Consider the following 22,393-nt stretch of genomic DNA (forward strand, 5'->3'; position numbering starts at 1 on the left):
CCAAGCCTATATGAATTACATCTTCTAGAATACCAAAAGAATCGGTGGCTATGATGGATGAGCTAACGTCAGAGATTTTTGAAAGATTGTAGAAAACAAAAGAAGTACTATAAGGCGTGCAGACAAGTGAATGTTCTGATTCTTCAAAAAAGAGGAAGACAATAGGGTCAGAAAACTATAGGCAAGCAAGGTAGATTTCATTTTCTGGCAAATTTTTTCGAATATATTATTAAAGGGGAGTGAACATCTAGAAAAGGAAATGGCATGTCAATGAGCCAGCATTACTTCAAGAACAAGTCATTTTATTCCTCTCCATTTTTAAAGCAGTATTGGCGGACTAATTGAGAAATCCTGTAAATTTAATTTAGATTATAGCAAGACACTTAATAAAGTTTCATGCTCTTTTTATGGACAAGATTTAAAAAGGTGTGGCGGGGGCAGGGGATGTATTAGAAAATAGAAGATGGATAGATTTGCAACTAGTTGAATAGCTGGACCAAGAAAAAAATTGTGCATGGTTGAATGTCTGTCTGCCTTTGGAATATGGCCTTGTTTAACATTTTTACCAGTGAATTGGAAAAAGCTTAGATATCAAATGTGACATTTGCAAATGATTTGATAATAGAGACTGAATCCAAAAAGTTATCAACAATTTTTACTATTGGGCCACATAAATTAAGATGAAATTTGTACTTTGTTTCAAAAAATCACCTCAAAAAATACACAGTGAGAAGGAATGGCAAGACAGTAGATCATCTGAAAAAAAGGCCTATGTGTTTTATTGGACTTAAAAATTCAGTATAAATCAGCCCAAATTTATGGCAAGAAAGCTGTTTTAGAGTTTACATTGCCTTACTAGTAGGGATTATAGTATTATTGTGCTTTGTACAGGTCAGGCTACAACTAGAGTATTAAATTCAGCTCTGGGAGCTATTTTTAATAAATAAGCATTTATTAAGTGCTTACTATATTATAGATACATCAAAGAAAAAATAGTTTCCTACTTTATTTTTCATAATAATTTTTTATTTTTCAAAATGCATGCAAGGATAGTTTTTCAACATTCACCCTTGCAAAACCTGGTATTCCAAGTTTTTCTCCCTCCCTTCTCACCTTTGGGAGCTATTTTTTAGAAAGGACATTGATCAACTAGAGGTTGTATGGAAGAGAGTTACAAGCCTGATAAAGCTTATGAAGATTGGTTGAAAGTATTGAGTACTTTTAGTATGGGGAAGAGAAGGGAGAATGTTGTCATTTTTAGGTAATTTCTTGGTCAGAGGTCAGGACTATTAGCAATGATTATAAGCTGCAAAGAAGTAATTCAGATTTAATGTAAGGAAAACTATTCTTATGTTCAGGACCAGAGAGGTGATAGTTCTATCATGGAATAATCCTACCCCAAGATAAATTTATGAGCATTAAGATGTTTAGTGTAGAGAAGACTTGGGCAAAGAGAAAAATAAATGATAATTGTTCCCTCCCTCTCTCTTCCCCCCAAGTATTTTGATGTCTTGTCATGTACAAAAAGGATTAACCTTTTTCTTTTTGGATACCAAGAACAAAACTAGGAACATTGGGAGAAAGTACTGAGAAATAGAGATGGACCTGACATAAGGAAAAACTTTACATTGTAGTTATCCAAAAGAGAATGAGCTGCTTCTGAATGTAGTGGAGTCTTCCTTACTGAGCAGAATGACCAAAATTTAAAAGGGGGAATGAGGTAGAAAGCATTCTTTTTCAGGTACAGATTGAATTAGATGGTCTCTGAGGGGCTTTTCAATTCGGGTTTGATGTTTTTAAAATCATTTTTTCTTTTGGAAACATATAAAATATAAGCTAGTTAAAATTATTTTGTAGTTAAGTAATGTAGTTGATAGAATGCCAAGACTGAAGTCTGGAAGACTCATCTTCCTGAGTTCAAATTTGGCCTCAGACACTTACTCTGTGATCTGGCAAGTCACTTAATCCTGTTTGCCTCAGTTTCCTTATCTATGAAATGAGATGGGAGACATAGATGGCGAACCACTCCGATATTTTTGCCAAAAAAACTGCAGTCACAAAGAATTGAATTCAGCTGAAAAGACTGAACAGTAAGTATGAATATCATTTATGAAGAAGACTTAAAATAAGGGAATGTTAATTTTGTAGAGTTTATATAGCAACTATTTTGACTTCACAAAGTCTTTTTGCTTTGTGGGTTTTGCTTGTGTTCTCAGTACAGGAGATTGCTAGATAGCCTGATTCTCTATAAATTGTTGTTGTATCTGGTTTGTTCATGTTTCTATATATAAAACTCAGGTGTGGCCTGGATCTGTGATTTCATTGGCAAATGGAACTCCCAATGAAGAAACCAGTACAGATCTAGACCTCTTCTCCAATTTATATTCTGAGAGACTTGCCTGAAGTGCTGGGAAATTAAATGTCTTGTTCAGGGTTATGTACCCATTATAAGAACAGATTTGGACACCTGGAGTTCGTCTTCCTTACTTTAAGGCCTGCTTTCTACTTACTTTGTCTTGCTGCTTTTACTTTCTATATTGTCTGTATCAAAAGTCTTAGTGTAGTTTTTAAGCCTTAATAGCTCTTGATATATTCTGCACACTATAAATTGTTAACATAGGATTTGATTTCAATAATTATCATGACAAATTAGTTTAATTTTTTCATATAAAAACTATGTCCTATTGCAGCTAAGAAGTAGGTAGTACATGTTTCATTTTTAGTAACTACTTATTTACTATTCAAAGCAAGTTTTCTTAACCTGAGTTGTGAACTTTTTAAAGACAGATTTTGATAGATATAGTTTATTTTGTAATCTTGTATATTTTGTTTTATGTATTTAAAAACATTCTGAGAAAGAATTCATGAACTTGATTAGACTATCAAAACAGTACAAAATAGACAGGATAACACCCCCCCCCCCCACTTAAAGGAGATAATGATTGTATCCACATGGGGCTTTCTTTATTAGTACAAATTACAACACTCAGTGCCTTAGTAAATGAGTTGCTATGCTAAAATTTGTGTTATCAGATTATGGCCAGCCCTCTAGTGATGAGACTTTCCAAAGCTAGCTTAGGCTAATGTTTGGCTGAAACATTATGGGCCCATAATTGAGACTATTTCAACTTTGCAGGATATGCTAGAACCAGTGCTTTACTGCTTTTACCTTTAAGAAGGAAGATTCCCTTCCATGTTATATTAAAATAAGACTTTGAAGGCTTAAAAGTTAAACATGATATATCCTGAAAGTTACAATTTATTTATATATTATATAAATTATGTAAACTATGTATATATTACCCTTACATTTTTTAATCAGCATTGTGATTAGCTCAGAAAATTGATTTAAGTATTTGGATAACTGAAAGTTAGATTAAGTGACTCATAAAAGGTCACGTAGCTAGTTAATAGCTGGCTTCATAATTCAATCTAGTATTTTTTCATTAGCCTTTTATGCCTCAATTTTTTCTCTTTATTAAATAAAGTTAATTGAAATAAAAGCCTATGTTATCATTAGTAGATAAGTATTTTCTAAACATGAATGTTTTGAACATATCTCCCCTTCTTTATTAAGACTATAACAAAACTACACAATTACAATAATATTATTAAACTGTATAATCTGCTTTTTCCCCCCAGAGAATAATCTTTTTTAAAAAACTGTAAAAATGAAACAGGAAAAATCCCGCTAAGAATTAATTAATGATAAATATGATGGATTTCATAGAGTACTTTGTTTTATAGAGTACTATACACACATTAATTCTTAATTGATCCTCACAACAGCTGTGTGAGATAGTTACTGTTAGGTGCTTTGATTCTTATTACACAGATGACAAAACTGAAGCTTAACTTGTCCATACTGTCTAACATAGTAGCCTTTTCCGTTTGGATATAGAAAACAAAATTAGCAGCACTGGGAAAAGTTCCTGAGGGGCAGATATGTGGACTTAAAAAAAAAAAAATTTACCTTACTAGCTGTCCAAAAGAGGAATGAACTGCTTCTGCATGTAATGGGGTCTTATTTGCTGAACAAAATGACCAAAATTTGAGGGGGAATGAAATAGAAGCCATTCTTTTTCAGGTACAGATTGAACTACATGATTTCTAAGAAGCTTTCCAACTCTGGTTGGAAATTCTTACTGTCTCATATCTGAATTTGAAATTCCTATATTCAGTTTATTGAAGAATGATAAAGCTTTAATTATGCTGATAGCTTAATGATTTATGAGAAAAATATTGCTGCCTACCAGTGAAATATCTTTTAATTCGAAATTTACTCAGACATAATCTTGTCCAAGCATATGCATTTAGTGCAACCTTTTAGAGACCACTGCCCTCCCTCTCCCCCCTTTTTTTTAACAGACACTACCCACATTTCTCATAGATATTCAGACCTTGAATAAGAGTCCTTGAATGTACCTTTGAAAACTAAAAAAAAAAAAATTCCATATAATTGTAAAATTATATTGTTATAGTGTCTGTGTCTCCAGTATTTTTCCCATTTTTTTTAGTACTCCAATTGAGTTTTAAAATTTTTCTAATTACATGAAACTGGTTCAGTATTATTTCAGGAACTGGTCCACAAGTAGATTCCAACCTCTCTTGTTGATACTTTGTACTCAATGAATTAGCCAACCAAGTAAATCACCTTTTAGAGACATGTAATGTTAAATTTTGGAATTTTTTGTTTCAAATATAAAATGTGTGTCTATGTTTTTGTGTTGTTTTGTTTTGTTTTTTGGATTTCAACCACCTCCTTTACTCCTCTTCACATACTACTGAACATAGCTAAAGAAAATCACAAAGCCATGATAATTGAGTCTATTATAATATTAATTAAAGTAATCTTAACTGGTCCTGGTTGTAACAATGCAAACCACCTCACTAATCAATTTGCTATTCGACTCACTGAACTATTCCAGATCTTTTTATCCTCCTTTCAAAACTTTCACAGAACTTTTTTCTCTTACCCTCAACTAAGGACCTCATCTCACATCTCTCGCCTACCCTCCCTCCCAAAAAAATCAAGCCATTCATGAAAAGGTACTCTTTTCTCCTCTCATCCTCATCTCCCATCCCTCAAACATTTCCTCTCCCCTCCCTAGTATCTCTTCCCTTCACCTTTATTTTACATGAAGAAATAGATCTTTTTCTTACCTAAGCAAACCCTTATACCTACACTCTTGATTCTATCCCCTCTCAGATTACTCCAGCTCATTTTCTCCACCATTTCTCCTTTCCTCTCCCCCTGTATCCCAGATCCTTTACTGCTTAAGAAGGCAAGTAGGAGGCTCAATGGATTAATCACTGGACCTAGAGTTAGGAAGATCTGAGTTTAAATCCAACCTCAGGCACTTGTCAGTTCTGTGGCCCATACAAGTCACTTTACCTCAACTTGTCTCATTTTCCTCATCTATAAAATAGGGCAAATAGCACCTATTTCACAGTATTATTATAAGGATAAAATGAGATAATCTTTATAAAGCCCTTAACACAGTGCCTGGCACATAGTATATAATATATAAATGTTTATTATCTTCTCTTCCTTCTGCTACCTATAAACATTTCCACATCTCCTTCATCTCAAAAAAAAAAAAAAAAAAAAAAAAGTAAACGTTTAACTTAATCATGCTTACTACTTATCTTCTGTCTCTCCTCTTCTAAGCTAGATGACTTGAGAAAGTCATCTTACATTAGGTACATCTACTTCTCTCATTTGCTTCTAAACTCCTTGGCTTCTGACCACCTTATTCAACTGAAATGCACTTTTCAAAGTTACTAAGTATCTCTTAATTGCCAAATCTTGTGGCTTTTTTCTCAGTCCTCATCCTTATTAACATTTCTGCAACTTTCTATACAGTCAGTCGCCCTCTCTTAGATAATTAAATTTTCATGACACTGCTTTCTTGGTTTTCCCATGTGTCTGCTCCTTTTCAGTTTTCCTAGATTTTAATTCAGGTCATACCCATTAAATATGAGTTTTCTGTCCTGGGCCCTTTTTTCTTTTCTCTCTATACTTTCATTTGGTGAGCTCATGAGTTCCTATAACTTCAATTATTTTCTCCACATGATTCCCTGAATCTCTTTATTTAGCCCTAATCTCTCTTCTAAGCGACAGTCATATAATCACCATTTGCCTCTAATGCATCTATTATCTGAATGTCCCACAGACATCTCAAACTCAACATGCCTGATACAGACTTCATTATCTTCACTAAACCTTCCCCTAACTTTTCTTCTATTCTAAATTTTCCTGTTAGTGTCAAGAGCATTACCATTTTTCCAGTCATCCAGGTTTTTAACTTCAGTATTATTTTTAATACCTTATCTAATACATACAATCTATTGCAAAATCTTGGATCACTACCTTTATAACATCTGTTATGTGTATATATCCCCTTTCCTTCACTCACATGAGTACCTATCCAAATAAGGTCTTTATCACTTCTAGCCACTTCCTATTGGAATTGCCTTCTAATTGATATACCATCTTCAAATTTCTTCCCTATCTTGAATTCATCTTCCATTTAGCTGACAAGGTGATTTTTTTTACGTGTAGATCCTAAATGTCAACCTCTCACTTCTTCCAATGAGTTCCAGTGGCTCCCTGTTGCCTCCATGATCAAATATAAACTCTTTTGTTGGGTATGTGAAGATCTAGCTTCTTCTTACCTTTCCAATCTCTCTTCAAATTACTCCCCAACAAATATCTGCAATCTGATATCTTTATATGGCTTCTTAAGATCCTTTTCATCCCTAAAACTATGATCTAATGAACTTTGTAAAACAAGTAAAAATATTATGATGCCTATTTTTCAGATGAGGAAACAGTTTCAGAGAGATTATTGTAAAGGGCTGAAACTCTGAGTTGATGCTCTCAGGTTGGACAATCGAGCACTTAAGGCTAATTACCGATTGGACAATACTCTATTAGCATATGCTTGGAAAATGGCCCTTTCCCCCATTCTGTGCTGGTTTGATCTTTTGGTATATACAGAGAATTATGGGAGGGATTAGGGGATGGAGTTAGACTTTGACTGTAGACGAGGAGAAATAAGGTCATGGAGATCCTCGGTCTATCCCGTTCACTTCTACCCCTAAAGACCAAGGACTTTTGCTTATCCTGACTCTGGCTGATTCTAAGGCATCCAGGGTACTAACTCGATCTTCACAGATTATGACCTTTTAGTTATAATAATCTTCAGAATAATGACCTTGCATCATGAAGATTAAAAAGAAAAATTGCAGACATCTAAAATGATTGAAATTAAAATATTATAAGGCAATAAATAAGAATAATAATAGATTCAACTTGTATAGTATTTGACTACTTATGAAATGCTTTTCAAATCTGCAAAAAACTCAAAAAGAAAACTACATAATTTGATTTGTCCAAGAATCTTAGGCTATATTGTAAATTTATTCATTTTTTCAAAAGTTTACTCTTAATGCAAACTCAAAAAGGATAACTTTTTTTTTTAAACCAGAGTTTGATATCTTTGACATAGGGAGCTTCTGGGGAAGGTTTCTCTCTTTCATTCTAGATGAAGAACTCTTATATATAGTCTTAAAGAATTGCCTGGGGACATTGAGTGACCATGGGCCACATACTCAGCATGTGTCTGAGATGGGAATTTGAAGTTAAGTCTTTCTTATTGTCTATTTTTTTTGTCTACTACACCACACTGCCTTTTTGATGATTAAAAAATTTAATCTTTAATGATAGATTCTAGAATACAAAATGGTCTTTCTGCATATATAGTGTATGTTTACTATCTATTTCATCAAATTTCTAGAAGGCAAGGATTTTAATTCAAGACTGGGTATGCATCACAAAATGCAAATTATTGCTGTGTTCTTAATAAAAATATAAAGTAAATATTTATGTTTTGTCTACAACTCTGAATCTTAATTTGTTAAGCTATAAAACTAAAGATAGATTATCAAAAAGATTTCAATCTCCTTTGTTGGTTTTTCATGTATGTCATGCCCACTTAACATGAGTATCTATTCTAAGTTCTCCTTATCTTTTCCTTCTATATTTCATTTGATTATCTCAGGATTTCCTATGAGTTCAATTATTATTAGAATGATACCAGATGGATATATGTATATATACATATATGTGTGTGTATATGCATATATATATAAACCATAATCTCTGCCCTAAGTAACAATCATACATTACCATTTGCCTTTAATAAAACATTTATTGTTTGTGATAACAGTAGTTATGAAATGTGTCAGATATATTCAAGAACAAATTAGTCTAGAAATTGAAAGCATCATCTTATCCAAGTTTTGGAATTTAAAGAAAACTTTGTAGTTTAAAAAACTGTTTATTGATATAGTTAGTTAAATTGCTGTAGCTTTCCATGACTCCCCTTTCCCTGAGAGAACCCTTCCTTCTAACAAAGTACTATTAAGTAAAAACAAATCAGCAGTGGTCATTTCTGACAGTAGACAACTCATTCTATACCGTTAGCCTATCACCTCTCTACCAAGAAGAAAGAAGCAAATAGAAGAAAATTTAAGAGATCATCTAATTTAATTCTTTCGTTTTATAACTGAGGAAACTATGTCCATCAAAAGTTGTCTTCCTGAAGAAAGTGGCATGATAGGTGCACGATATTTTTTTTTAATTACTCTATTTTAATAACATAATTGGGCCTAGTACATACCCTGATACTGAGCCTAATCCATCCTACAATATTTCCTTAAAATGGCTCCACTAAAGAAAAAAATTAGCTGGGAAGCCAATTTTTATGTTACGTTATTGGAAATAAATAGGCTAAGTAAAGGATGGGATAGGCTGAGTATAATTTTTTGAGAAAAAAATTCTACAAAAAAGTTATATTTAAAATTTTAAGAAAACATGTTTTTAGAAATTTTCAGACTTACTGAATTTATAGTGCAGGATACAGATAGATCATACAAAATTTTCATCCTGGAAAATAATGACAGGATCTATTGGTGAAGTGTGATATTGTAGCCTCAAATGTACTTAATCCTTTTCTCAAAGAAAGTATAACTTGTTTCTCAGACTGGTGAGTTAGCCACCTAAATAGCATAGAAAATCCAATTCGTGGCCAAAAAAAAAACAGATTGGAAATTGAGAGGATGAGAAAATTCTTTAAAATTTAGAGGGTCATTAGAAGTAATGCCATTAAAACAGAATCACTGAATGTTAGACCTCTTGAGGGATTTAAGAGATCTATTTAGTATACTTCTTTCATTTTACATATAAGGAAATGAGACTAAATAACTTGGCCAGAATCACATGGCTATTAAGTAATACAGTCAGGTCTTGGACCTTAGTGGTTGTCATTTTTTAAAAAATAAAAATTTTTTGATGTATTTTGTTTTTATATCACCTGTATTTTACGTGGTTTCCTTTTCACCTTTTCCCATCTAGCTATCCCCTTATAATGGAGAAAAAAGGGGGGAGGGGGAGGAGGAGTTGAGCAAACTAACCACGTTGAAAAAGTCTGACATCCTTTCAATATTCCACTCTCAAGAAAAGGGCCTCCTCATATTTCTTTTTGGGGGCCTAGTTTAATTATTATAATTTTTCAACATTCAGTTTGGAGTGTTTTGTTCTTTCTATTTAAATTGTTGCCAAATATATAGTTTTCCTGTTTCATCAACCACATTTTGTAGCAATTCATGTCTTCCCAGATTTCTTGTAATCATCCTTTCTTACAGCATAGTAATATTCCAGAACATTTATGTGCCATAACTTTCAGTATTCCCTAGTTGATGGAATCATGGCTTTTTAAACCTTATTCTGTGTGTTCTTATACTGGATAATTCCTCTTCAATATTAACTGTAGAGGAAAGAATACTTACTGGTCTTGAAGTTAGAAATCTCTGGGCTCAAATACTGCTTTATGTTCTTATTACTTAATCTCTCAGCCTAAATTTCCTCATGTGTTAAATGGGATTAACAACACCTAACACACAGGGTTATTATGAAGGAAGAGCAAGTGAGATTTTGTTATGTAAATGTTAGGGAAAACATTTTGCCAGCTTTAAAAGACTATTTTAATGTCAGCTATTATCATTAATATTATCATCTATCACAATCATAAAAGCCATGGTCAATGTTCTTTGTAGAAGTGCTTATCAATCCATTTAGGAATTTGTATATATGAAATAAAATTTTAGTTATATCATAGAACTCAATGAGAAAATATAATTTATTTTGCCAGTAACTTTGAAATATATCTATTTCATAAAGTTGGAGATACAAGTATTTTATAATATTTGTAATTTTAAATGACCTTAAAAATGGCCTCTGTTGATCTCTTTCTCATTCTAACAACTATAGATACTTGCTACATATAGCAAAGTAACACGTTTCCATTTTTACATAATATAATTTTGTATTGCTACCACTAATTGGTTTTTATGCCAGCTTGTTCTAATGTATCTCACTCATTTAGATTTTAAATGGTATTACTATTAAATATTTTGTCCTCCCATCTGTTTAGATATGGTTATTGATTTTAAAAAATCAGCATTTGTATTGAAAAACTAAAATTAATATTCTTACACTTAGAAACATGAAATTACCAGGATTACAATTTTAGTTTTAATATTCTTGACAGAACTCAACTTGTAAAATTAATGAGTGTCTTTTTATAGCCTTTATTATCTGAATTACTATATTAAGTATATGAATGAAGCATTCATTTAATTTACCTTTTTTTTTTTGCTGAGGCAATTGGGGTTAAGTGACTTGCCCAGGGTCACACAGCTAGGACATGTTAAGTGTGTAAGGCCAGATTTGAACTCAGGTCCTCCTGACTTCAGGGCTGGTTCTCTATTCATTGTGCCACCTAGCTGCCCCGATTTACCTTCATTTTAATAAGGTGAGGTTTAAAGTTTTGGGTTTTTTTTTTTTTTTTTTGCATTTATAACTTTTGTTCTCTAAAATATTCATGTAATATGGTTCTGCTTTTTAAAAGCAGTTTAGTGTACTCCCCCTCTCCCCCAGGCAATTGGGATTAGGTGATTTACCTTGGATCACACAACTAGGAAGTGTTAAGTGTTTGAGACCAAATTTGAACTCAGGTCCTTCTGATTTCAGGGCTAGTGCTCTATTCACTGCGCCACCTAGTTGCCCCTAGTTTAGTATATTGTAAATATATATCTTTGAGGCAGTCTTTATTTTAAAATGTATGGGAGAATGAGACATACAATTTTAAATTTTGGTACAGGCTTTCTACCAAAACCATATCTGAGGATGCAGCCTGGCCTAGTAGATAGAGAACTAACCTTAGAGTCAGACCTGGGTTTAAGTCCCACCTCTGACACATACTGGTTTTGTGACTCAGGGAAAGTCACTCAGGAACTCTTAAGAATTATGAACTACAACTGTAAAGATCATTTTCTTCATTCTGTGATGAAGAGGTCAACTTTCTCAACAAGACTGCTATACCTTGGTAGATCAGGTGCAGGTCTGGACCATTCTCACACTCTTCAAAAAAGATAAAGAAAATATGTCTAATATGTTTACTTTCTGAATTGACATTTAAATATTCATTTTTGCCTGTTCTCTTATAGAGAAGATGGCGAATTAGAAGATGGTGAAATAGATGATGCTGGATTTGAGGAACCACAGGAACAACCAGAAACAAAAGGAAATGACAAACAGAAAAGTGAGAGAACCCACAGAAAATCGAGAAAGAAACGCAAGAAAGAAAAAGAAAAGAAAAAATCAAAAAGGAGAAGACGTGAGAAACACAAGGTTAGAAGCTACCTTTTTTATAATTGTTCATGTCAAGCAACTTGCCCAAGCTTATACAACTAAAAGTGCTGAGGTTACTTTGAAACTCAAGTCTTCCTGACTCGGAATCCAGTGCTCTATCCATTGAACCACCTAGACAACCTCCTAGTACAAGGTGGTGTTGATGATGATGATGCCACAGTTAACACTGATACAGTGCTCACTGTATGCCAGGCATCAGATTAAGTACCGTGGGTGGAGTCTCAGGCCTGGAATTAGGAAAGTCATCTTCTTGAGTTCAAATCTGGTTTCAGACACTTAGTTGTGTGATTATTGGCAGGTCACTTAAGTGTCTCCGTTTTTTCATTTGTAAAATAAGTTAATGAAGAAAATGACAAACCACTCTACTATCTTTGTCAAGAGCATTCTAAATGGGATCATGAATAGTTGGTTACAACTGAAAATGACTGAGCAACAACAAACATTCTCATTTGATCCTCACAACTATCCTGTGAGACACATACCTATTATTATCCCTTTTTACACATAAGGAAACTGAGTCAAACAGAGGCTAAGTGACCTGTCCAGGGTCATATAGTTATTAAGTATCTCAGGCTGGAATTGAATTGAATCTTCTTATTTCTAAGCTTAGTCCTTGGAAGAAAGGAAGAGAAGTTGAGTTGAGGACTTGCTCTACCCCCATACTTTTTGGAGAAAAAGAGGAATTTGCAGCAAACTCTTTCCCCTTTTCTTTAATTATTTCTTGTTATAATCTATCATTTTCTTCATTCTCTGATGAAGAGGTCAACTTTCTCACCAAGACCACCCCCTCATCATGAAGACCAATGTTAGCCCTTGATCTCATCATCTCTAGTAGATTATACATATTTCCACTTCCCTGTTTATAATTTCCCCCTACTTATTGCTTCCATCCCCTCAAGCTTCAAACATTCCTAAGACAAAACCATCCCTTGTCCTTATTAACTTCTCAATCTATTGTCTTATTATCTTTTTCAACCAAACCTTATTGACCAATTGAAATTGCTTTCTCCAGATCTTTTCTCATTTTTCATCCTTTGTGAAATCCCTATAATATTGGCTACTGTTGACCCCCTGCATTCCCAGGATTTTCATGATACTGCTTTCTTTCTCTTGTTTTTGCTCCCACCTGTCTGACTGCTCCTTCTCAGTATTCTTTGTTGCATCATGGTCTATACTCCAACCTCTTAACTTACTTTGTCCTTGGCCTTCTTTTACTTTCTGTACTCTTTCAGTTAGTGATCTCATTGGTTCCAATAGGTTTAATTGTTGTCTATCTATGATGACTCCTAAATCTTTATATCTATTTGCTTTGTTTAGCATCAGCACTACAGTAAAAACTAATTATTGGGCAATTCAAACTTGTTGTTCTGTGGGCATCTCAAACTAAAAATATCCAAAACATAATTCATTACTTCCTCAATTCACCTCTCTTCCCAATTTCATTTTACTAGTGAAGACAACACTATCTTTCCTTCCAGTCATTCAATCTTGCAACCTTAGAGTCATGCTCAATTCTCACAAACTCCTACATAACCAATCAGAATCTTACCTTTTCTACTTCATTATCTCTCTAACTTTTATCTACATATATAGCTATTACCTTAATTCAGGATCTCATTATCTTTTATTTGGACTATTGCTGTAACCTCCTATTTGTTTCCTTTGCCTCAAGTTTCTCCCCACTCCATTCTCATTCTTCATATAGTTGCCAAAATGATTTTTCTAAAATCCAGGACTAACCATGTCAATCTTCTAATTTATTAAACTCTAGTGACTTCCTATTGCCTCTAGGAACAAATATAAAATCTGTCTGGCAATTAAATTTCTTCCTACCTCATCCTACCTTTCCAGTCTTAATATTACATGCTTATTTATATACTTGGTGATCCTGTCAAACTGGCCACCTTATTGTTCCTTGTACCCAGTACTCTATCTCTTGTCTTCATGAAACCTTTGGTCTAGGAGTCCTTCCTCGCCTCTGCATCTTGGACATCTTAGTTTTCTTCAAGGCTCACCTCAAATAATATTTACCTGTTTCTCTCCCCCCCCAAAACAAAATAATATCTATTTTGTATAAATCTACCTACAGATATATATATACAGGCCCATGATAACTTCCTATATAGAATATAAGCTTCTTGAGAGCAGGGAATGTTCATATTTGTTTTTGTGCTTTCTACACCCAGTAGAATTCCTAACATTTTTTAGGTGTTATGTTGTCCATATTCTTTGACTCCTTTTTTCCCCTGCTTGATTTTTGCCTTAAAGAAGTTAAAGATAGAAAGAAAGATCTAATATTGATTGATGTAAGCACAAGCCCTTTTAGTGATACCAAAAACTTTAAACCAAATTGGTACCCATTAATTTGGAAATAGCTAAAAAAAATTATGGTATAAGAATGTTGGCATATTATTCTTCAGTAAGAAAAGAGTAATATGAGAATCTTTGAGAAACTATGGGTAAGAGGCATATAAGATGAATTGTAAATGAATTGTACTCAATATTGATATAAAAGAAAAAAGGATATTCCATAAAATGTATTGTTAACTTTTGCTAATACTAATGAAATCTCAGTATTAAAGTCATTACAGTGACTATTTCTTTGGACAATGTTAACTTAATAAATGGGAGGATTTTCTGTTTCATAGCTATTCATTGTATATGTTTTATATGTAAATATATATTGTATATATTTGGAATAAAGTTTTAATGTCAGAATTTAGGTTCTTACTCATTATCAAAGGCAGACATAGTAATCTTAGGTTATAAATCTTCTGTCTAAAATCAGGAGTTCACTATTTTTGTTTTGTTTTATTTTATGGAGAGTTACTTTTTCTTTTTTCAAATTCTTCATAACTTAGGGGGATGTAGGGAATAAGGGTATAGAGAAGACAGGTGTTTATTTTGTAAAGCCCTTAAACAGATAGAAAAGACTATATCTTTCCTTTCTGGGAATCCTGAAAAACTGCAAAAAATATAGATGAGGACCAAATAGTAGTGGCTATTGGCTTGGGAACCTATCTGATAAATCTTAAACTTCTGTCTTTCTAAAATGGTACTCAATCTGTTAATCAGATGACTTGGACATACATAGATTTGCCTTATGGTTAAAGATCAATTTTTCTTCATTGTTAGAATGCTAAGAGTTTGCTTTTTCTTTGGAAAATAAATTTACGTTTTATAAAATATTTGCTTTTTACTTTTTTTTTTTTTTAGCATAATTCTCCCTCCAGTGATGATAGTTCAGACTACAGCCTTGATTCGGATGTTGAACATACAGAAAGGTCCCATAAAAAAGGATCAAGTTCATATAGGGATTATGACTCATCATTTCTTCAGGTATTATTATTCTTTTAAATTAATTTATTTCTTTTTCTTCTTGTGTTTTAATAAAACATCTTATAAAATATATATGCATTAGATTTCAGTCCTATAACAAAGTCCATACGTTAATCTCACTTAGACAACATTGTCAGTAGATGAATTATTCTTCATAATTTAATTTTCTAAATGATTGTAATGTTCCCCACTAAGCACAAAATTTTTAAAATTAATTTGAGTGTAAATCTTTTTAAAAGCCAAATGTATGTTTCTTGTCATAACCAGAATACATGAATCATAATATAAACTTTTCTTCAAAACTCAATGTTTTTGTTATGAATATCAATTACTTTACCAATTTGTATCATACTCTCTGTAGGGATCATTGTTTTCTCTTAAACTAAATGGCTTTAAACTGCCATATTTTTGAAAAATCATTTTTCAGTTTCATTCCTGTTATTATTTACTTCCTTTGGCTATTAGTTCTCCTCCCTCTTTATGTTCTTAAATGGTATAGATACTCGTTTTTCCTCTTAATGATTTGATACTTTTATTCTGTTTTAATCTAGGAAACCAGACAACACACTAATTAAAGTTATATATAAAATAAGAGTAAATGGTACATGAGGACTATTACTAAAATGTGGTGAAAAAAAATTTTGACAGTTACATTAGTGATATAATTTATGATTATTTTCTGGTTTTCAGATATGTTCTTGGTAGATGATTTTGCTGGGGAAAAATGAGGGATCAGTGTAATTTCTCCTTATTAAATTCATGATGTTATATCCTTATATACTATTACTTAATGCTTTTTCCAAGATGGTAAGAGGTAGAGAGATGTAAACAGATTTCTTTCTTATAAAGTTGACATAGGATTTTTGTCATACAGGTTCCATTGAAATACTTTTATTTTCTCATCTTCACTGACAGATTATATAATAAAGCTCTTTTGCTTTAACAAATGTTTTCATTAATCAGATTTCTTCTATGCTAAGAATTTAAATAATTTTACCAGAATTATTTGTTCTAGAAGTACATCTGACTCAAAGTATTCAATGGAGGATTATGTTGGAAGTGTATTCTTATATCCATTTGAGTTCCACTTGATTTTTTTAATTTTGTTATATTCACTTTTGATTTTTTTTGGTGTGTTTTTATCTTTTCCATTTTTATTATAGTTACTATTTTATTATAGTTTATTATAGTTATGTATAGTTTCCATTATTATAGTTATATTTATTATGTAGTTACTGTATATATTGGTTTCTTATTTCTATTTATTTCACTCTGTATCAGTTAATATAGATATTTCCTTGCTTCTATGTCTTCATCACAGTCATCATTTCTTACAGTACATTCATTCATGTACTGCAATTTGTTTGTCCTTTCCCAATTCCTGGGCGTCTACTTTGTTTCCAACTTTTAGCTGGCACAAAAAGTGTATCAATATTTTGTAGTATGTGGGAATATGGCTTCCTTGAATGATAAGCTCAGTAATATAGTCTCTCGTTCAAAGAGTTATGGACATTTTAATCATTTTATTTGCATAATTCCAAATTGCCTTATAAAATGGTTATACCATTTCTTAGCTCCACCAACAAAGTATTGGCATGCTTATCTTTGCATAAATCCTCTAATATTGACTTGATATTTTTGTTATTTTTGTCTATTTGCAGATTGTGAGGTGAAACTTCAAGGTTGTTTTGATTAGCATTTCTTTTGTTATTAAAGATTTGGAGCATTTTGTTCATATAATTATGAATACTTTGCAGTTTTTTGAGAACTGTTTATATCCTTTGAGCATTTATCTATTGGAGAAGTGCTGGTAGTCATATTTATTTGCTTTTTTCTTTATTCTTAATATATCTTGGTTACTGAAGCCTTATCAAAGAAATCTGATGCAAAGACTTTCCCATTTAGCAGTTTCTCTTTTCATCTTAGATGCAGTAACAATGTTGTCTGTGCAGAAGCTTTTTGGTTTCAATTTCTCACTTCTAACATAAGTACAACATTTTGTTCCTTCAATCTTTTTTAAAGATGTCCCTCTTTCCACTGACTGTCTTCCCCTTACCACTGTTCTCTTCTTACTCAAATTCCTTCGGTTCATCTCCCCTTAGACCATTCTTGTTATTTAGTTTGAAAATTGTACATTTTGCATCCCTTTCCAGAAAATATTTCTCTCATTCCCTTTATCATCCATCTTTTCTTTCTGTTTACACTAGATTCATTCTCTCATTCATGACTCCTGTAATTATTTGGCTTCTCTCTTTTCCTTTTCTTCTTTCTGTAAACACATTTTCCAAAATCATCCACTCCAGGCTCTCTCCTCTGGAGAGCTTGCCCCAGGATTACCTTCTCCATTTTTCCTCATTTCTAGAACTGTATCAATTATTGTAGATAACAGAGAGGATGCTGCCCCTTGAAAGGGCTTAGCCTCCTCATTTGATCATTCAACCTACCACTGATCTGCATTCACTCCTTTGTTGACTTTTTTTGGTACATTTTCTTGGAAATTTCCCTGTGTTTATACTTTTCTACTCTTCCAGGTGCCAGGGATTCCAATTCCATCCTTTCCAGGATAAGTAGACATTTCAAGCACCAAATCCCCAGTCTTCATCCAATGTAGGGTCCTCATCAACCAACATAGGAGCATTCAGCAGTGAAATCCCCTTTCACTTTCAAAGTAGGGCTTTACAGCACTGATGCTTTAGGGTTGCAGCCAATGTTAGACTTTAGCTTCTTTCCCAAAGAGTTATGACTATTGAATCCCAAGCATATTTCATCAGCTTGGAATAAGGTCTGTATGGCCCTGGAAAGACCAGGATTTGATGTAAGCATAAATCATGTCCTTGGTCCTTCACTTAAATGTTTTACCCAAGATGAATTATTTTCCAGTGGTAATCATTAGCAAATAATCTTTCTCCATAATTTTTCCTTACATAAACATGCAGATGTTGATATTTTGTATGCTTATATGTTCTCTCAAAAAGTATCTTATGTGTATTTCATCTTCACTCAGCAGGACTTGAAAAATACATTGGTTAATCTTCACTGAAGAGTGATTTTTTTAGATTAGTAATGGGTATGTAATCTAGGTAAAATCACATACTTGATTATAGATTGTGAACCCTATATATATGTAGAGGTAGAAGTGATCTAGGAAACAGTTATTCTCTTGGAATACAAACATCATCATAAGCTCAATTTAATTCTACATTACAGGACCTTGTAGGAAAAGGATATTTATAATATCACAAAGATTTGGACACAACTGAAAAATGATTGAGCAACAACAGTAAATGTTTTGATTACTGGTCTAGCATTTTTTCTACCATATCCCAGAGTCATCTATATATGTGAGAAAGCTACTAAGACGACTGTTTATATTGGGAGATTTGGAAAAGTTAGAAGGGTTAGTACTAGGTTTGTAGATGGAGAGAAGATTAAGATGAAAATTTTGGGGTCAGGGTAAATGCATAGATGGGAAAGAAACCTTCAGTTAGATAATTGATAGTAACATTTACTCATGGATAATTAAGTCTCTGGCAAAGACATATAAATTTAGCAATATAATCTTTAAATTCATAAATCAATAAAATATATCATTAAAAATAAGTAGAAATACTTTTTTCCAGTGGAAATTTAGATGCATTTTATTTTATCTTATTTATTTATTTTCTTTTATATTTTACTTGCTTAAGAAAGACCCAAGTAATAGCTTATTGCTTTTTTGGGTTTTTTTAAAGCTTTATTTTCAAAACATGTGTATAGATAGTTTTCAACATTCACCATTGCAAAACCTTGGTGTTCCAAATTTTTTCTCCCTCCCTTCCTTCCGTCTCCCTCCTGATGGCAAGTAATTCAATATATGTTAAACATGTGCAGTTCTTCTATATATATTTCCACAATTATTCTTCTATATATATTTCCACAATTATCATGCTGCACAAGAAAAATCAGATCAAAAAGGGAAAAAATGAGAAAGAAAACAAAATACAAGCAAACAGGAACAACAAAAGTGAATACCTATGTTGTGATCCACACTCAATCCCTACACTCCCCCCTCTAGGTGTAGGATAGATAGCTCTCTCCATCACACAACCAATGGAACTGGAATAGGTTATTGTTGATTCCTGTTAAGCATTTTCATTAGATACTTTTCTTCTGCATTGATTATTTAGTTTGATCCTCACAATTGTCCTCTGAGTTAGATACTATTATCTGAGATCAAGAGCAGTTTAGTGCCTAGGGTTCATACAACTAGTAAATATCTAAGGTTGGATTTGAAGCCAGATCTCTGAGAGCTTACTATATTTGTAACCTAGGGTAATGTTCAGTTCTCTAGGCCCTAGCTTCCCCCCCCCCTTTTTTTTAAGTTTAATTTTATTTTGGTTCAATTAAAAATATACCCCTTCTCACTTCCATCATTCCCTTGAAAAAAGAAATAAAAAGCAAAACTCTTGTTACAAACATGTATAATCAGCAGGGAGGTAACATGTTTCATCATGAATCCTTTAGATTCAACTTGGTCATTGTGATCATCAGAATTCTTAAGTCTTTCAATAATTTTCTTAAAACATTGTTGTTTTATATATCATTCTCCCTATTCTGCTTACTTTACTCAGCATTAGTTAGTTCATACAAGTCTTTCTAGGTTTCTCTGAAACATTTCCCTTCATCATATCTTAGAACATATTCGTAATCCATACCATGCTTTGTCCAGCCAGTCTCCAATTTATAGGCATTCTCATTTTTCTAGTTCTTTGCTACCACATACATAGAAAAAAAGAGTTGTTACAATATTTTTGTACATATGGGCTGAGACATATGGTAGCTCAGTGGATAGAATGCTAGGCCTGGAATCAGGAAGACTCATCTTTCTGAGATTAAATCTGGTTTCAGACAATAACTATATGACTCTGGGCAAACCACTTACCCCTCAGTTTCCTTATCTATAAAATGAGCTGGAAAAGAAAATAGCAAAGTACTCCAATATCTCAGCCAAGAAAACCTCAAATGTGGTCAATGAAGTGTCAGACACTTCTGAACAAACATATGGTTCTTTTTTTTTTCTTTTTCTGGTCTCTGAAATATAGACCTAATAGTGGTTCTCTCTGGGCCATAATGCAGTGTCTTAAAGTATTACTGAATCTCATAATTGGAAGGAATCTCTGAGAACATATGGTTCAACTTTTGTTTTTTCTATTGTCCTTTCTCTTTGCGTCTTCTCTCCATCATAAGTCCATTGGAATTGGCTTGAATCACCTCATTGTTAAAAAGATCTGTCCATCAGAATTGATCATCACATAATCTTGTTGCTGTGTACAATGTTCTCTTGATTCTATTCGTTTCACCTAGCATTCATGTCAAGTCTTTCCAGGCTTTTCTGGAATCAGCCTGCTCATTATTTCTTAAAGAACAACAATATTCTATTATGTTCATATACCATAATTTAATTTAGTCATTCCCAGATTCCCCACTCAATTTCCAGTTGGAGGTTGATTTTTTTTAAAAATGTAAGTGTAGTTTATATTTATTACTGTTTAATATTCTATATACTTTTTGTCAATTCATTTCATTTTGTCATTTACATATTGGATCTGCATGCCATCTATGCCTTTATTCTAGTGATTGACAAAATTCTTGATTAGTATAGGGCCCTGAAACTATCTACTAGAGACTCTTTTGAAATTTATATCAAACCATTAATGATTACTCATTAGATTCAGCCCATTCAAAAAGTTTTCTACCTTCCTAACTAAACAGTTGTTGATCCTACAGTTTTCTGTATGAATAGCATTATAGAATTTTGATAGATGGTTTACTAAAAAAGTATGTAAATAATCTACAGTATTCCATTGACTTATCAATCTGATAACATTAGCAGAATAGGAAGTGAAGTTAGTTTGGTATGACTATTCTTGAATTTTTTCCTCCTTTTTAAAAAAAAGATTTCTATTCTTTATATGCTATACAGAAAAACTATCTGTAAATACTGTTTTAAATCAAAGCTGTATGCATTTGAGTTGATATATATATTCATGACACTTACTTTAATGTTAGAGCTTTACCAGAAATGTGAAATATTTATTCATTTTCTTCAACCATGGTTGTAATTTTTTAAAAATACAATTTCGTTTTTTAATGCATTTTGATAAATTTAGTATCATTCATGATTTTTAGCATTTTCTTTTTTTCCCTCAATAGTATTTTATTTTTCCAACTACATTCAAAGATGGTTTTCAATATTTATTCTTGAAAGATTTTGAGTTCCAAATTTACTCCCTCTTCCTCTCTTAACTTTCCCTTCTCAAGACAGCAACCAGTCTGATATGGTTTATATATTTTTAGCATATTCTAAAACAGTATTTTTATAATACCAAAACAAGGTAGCCAAAATATGTAAATAGTTTCATATCTATAATATGCTTTTCTTTTCTAAAATTTGGTGATTCTATAATTCTTTAACAATGTCTGGTATATAGTAAGTGCTTATTAAGTGCTTATTGGTTCATTGATTGGTTAATTTTAAGATGAGCTACTGATAGTTCCTTCAAGCAATATTTATTTGAATTTTTTTTATTTTTATGAAAAATGAGATTATCTAGGCGCAGCTAGGCACAGTGGATAGAGCACTGGGCCTAGAGCCATCAAAACCTGAATTCAAATCCAAGCGTAGACACATAACTTTATCAATATAATCTAGAGCAAGTTACTTAACCTCTATTTGCCTCAGTTTCCTCAACTGTAAAATGGGGATAATAATAGTCCTGACCTCTCAGGATTGTTGTGTGGATCAATTGTGATAATATTTGTAAAACACTCAGCACAATGCTTATCACATAACAAGCATCATAATGCTTGTTTTTTTTGTTAGCCATTATTATTATTATGCATTGATTTATAGTCATTGGGATTGATCCCATTAATGTTAAACTTTGAAGCCTGACTTTTCCCAAGCTAATAGAGTAACACTTAGTTCAGAAAAATAAAGTTAACATTGAATATCTTAAATAATTTTCAAGTGTCAGTGGACCACTAGAAAGAGGTGTTTATACCTAGAAAGTTGTTATTTGCTGGTTACAAAAATTTTAATTTTTTTCTAAAAGGCTTAAACACGTACACTTTATTTTTGTAAATAAAATCATTAATCCATTTATAGAATATAATGTCTTTAAACATATCTGTAAATTTCTATAAATAAGAGACTTTTCATACATTTTGTTTTTGTGCTACTCTATGCTTTTCTCATTTTGAAAGTGGGCTTTGTATTGTCTCAAAGCAATATAA

General features: G+C 32.4%; 1 protein-coding gene across 1 annotated transcript in view; it reads left to right on the forward strand.

Annotated features, from left to right (window-relative positions):
- ZC3H6 (zinc finger CCCH-type containing 6) overlaps window positions 1-22,393 on the forward strand; it is a 73,881-nt gene that overhangs the window by 14,282 nt on the left and 37,206 nt on the right. The window contains exons 2-3 of the mRNA XM_051975814.1: window positions 11,575-11,758; window positions 14,996-15,118. Coding sequence (XP_051831774.1) covers window positions 11,575-11,758; window positions 14,996-15,118 — 307 coding nt within the window. The remainder of the gene's footprint in view (window positions 1-11,574; window positions 11,759-14,995; window positions 15,119-22,393) is intronic.

The sequence above is a fragment of the Antechinus flavipes genome, chromosome 2 (assembly GCF_016432865.1).
Source record: "Antechinus flavipes isolate AdamAnt ecotype Samford, QLD, Australia chromosome 2, AdamAnt_v2, whole genome shotgun sequence".
Classification (NCBI taxonomy): domain Eukaryota; kingdom Metazoa; phylum Chordata; class Mammalia; order Dasyuromorphia; family Dasyuridae; genus Antechinus; species Antechinus flavipes.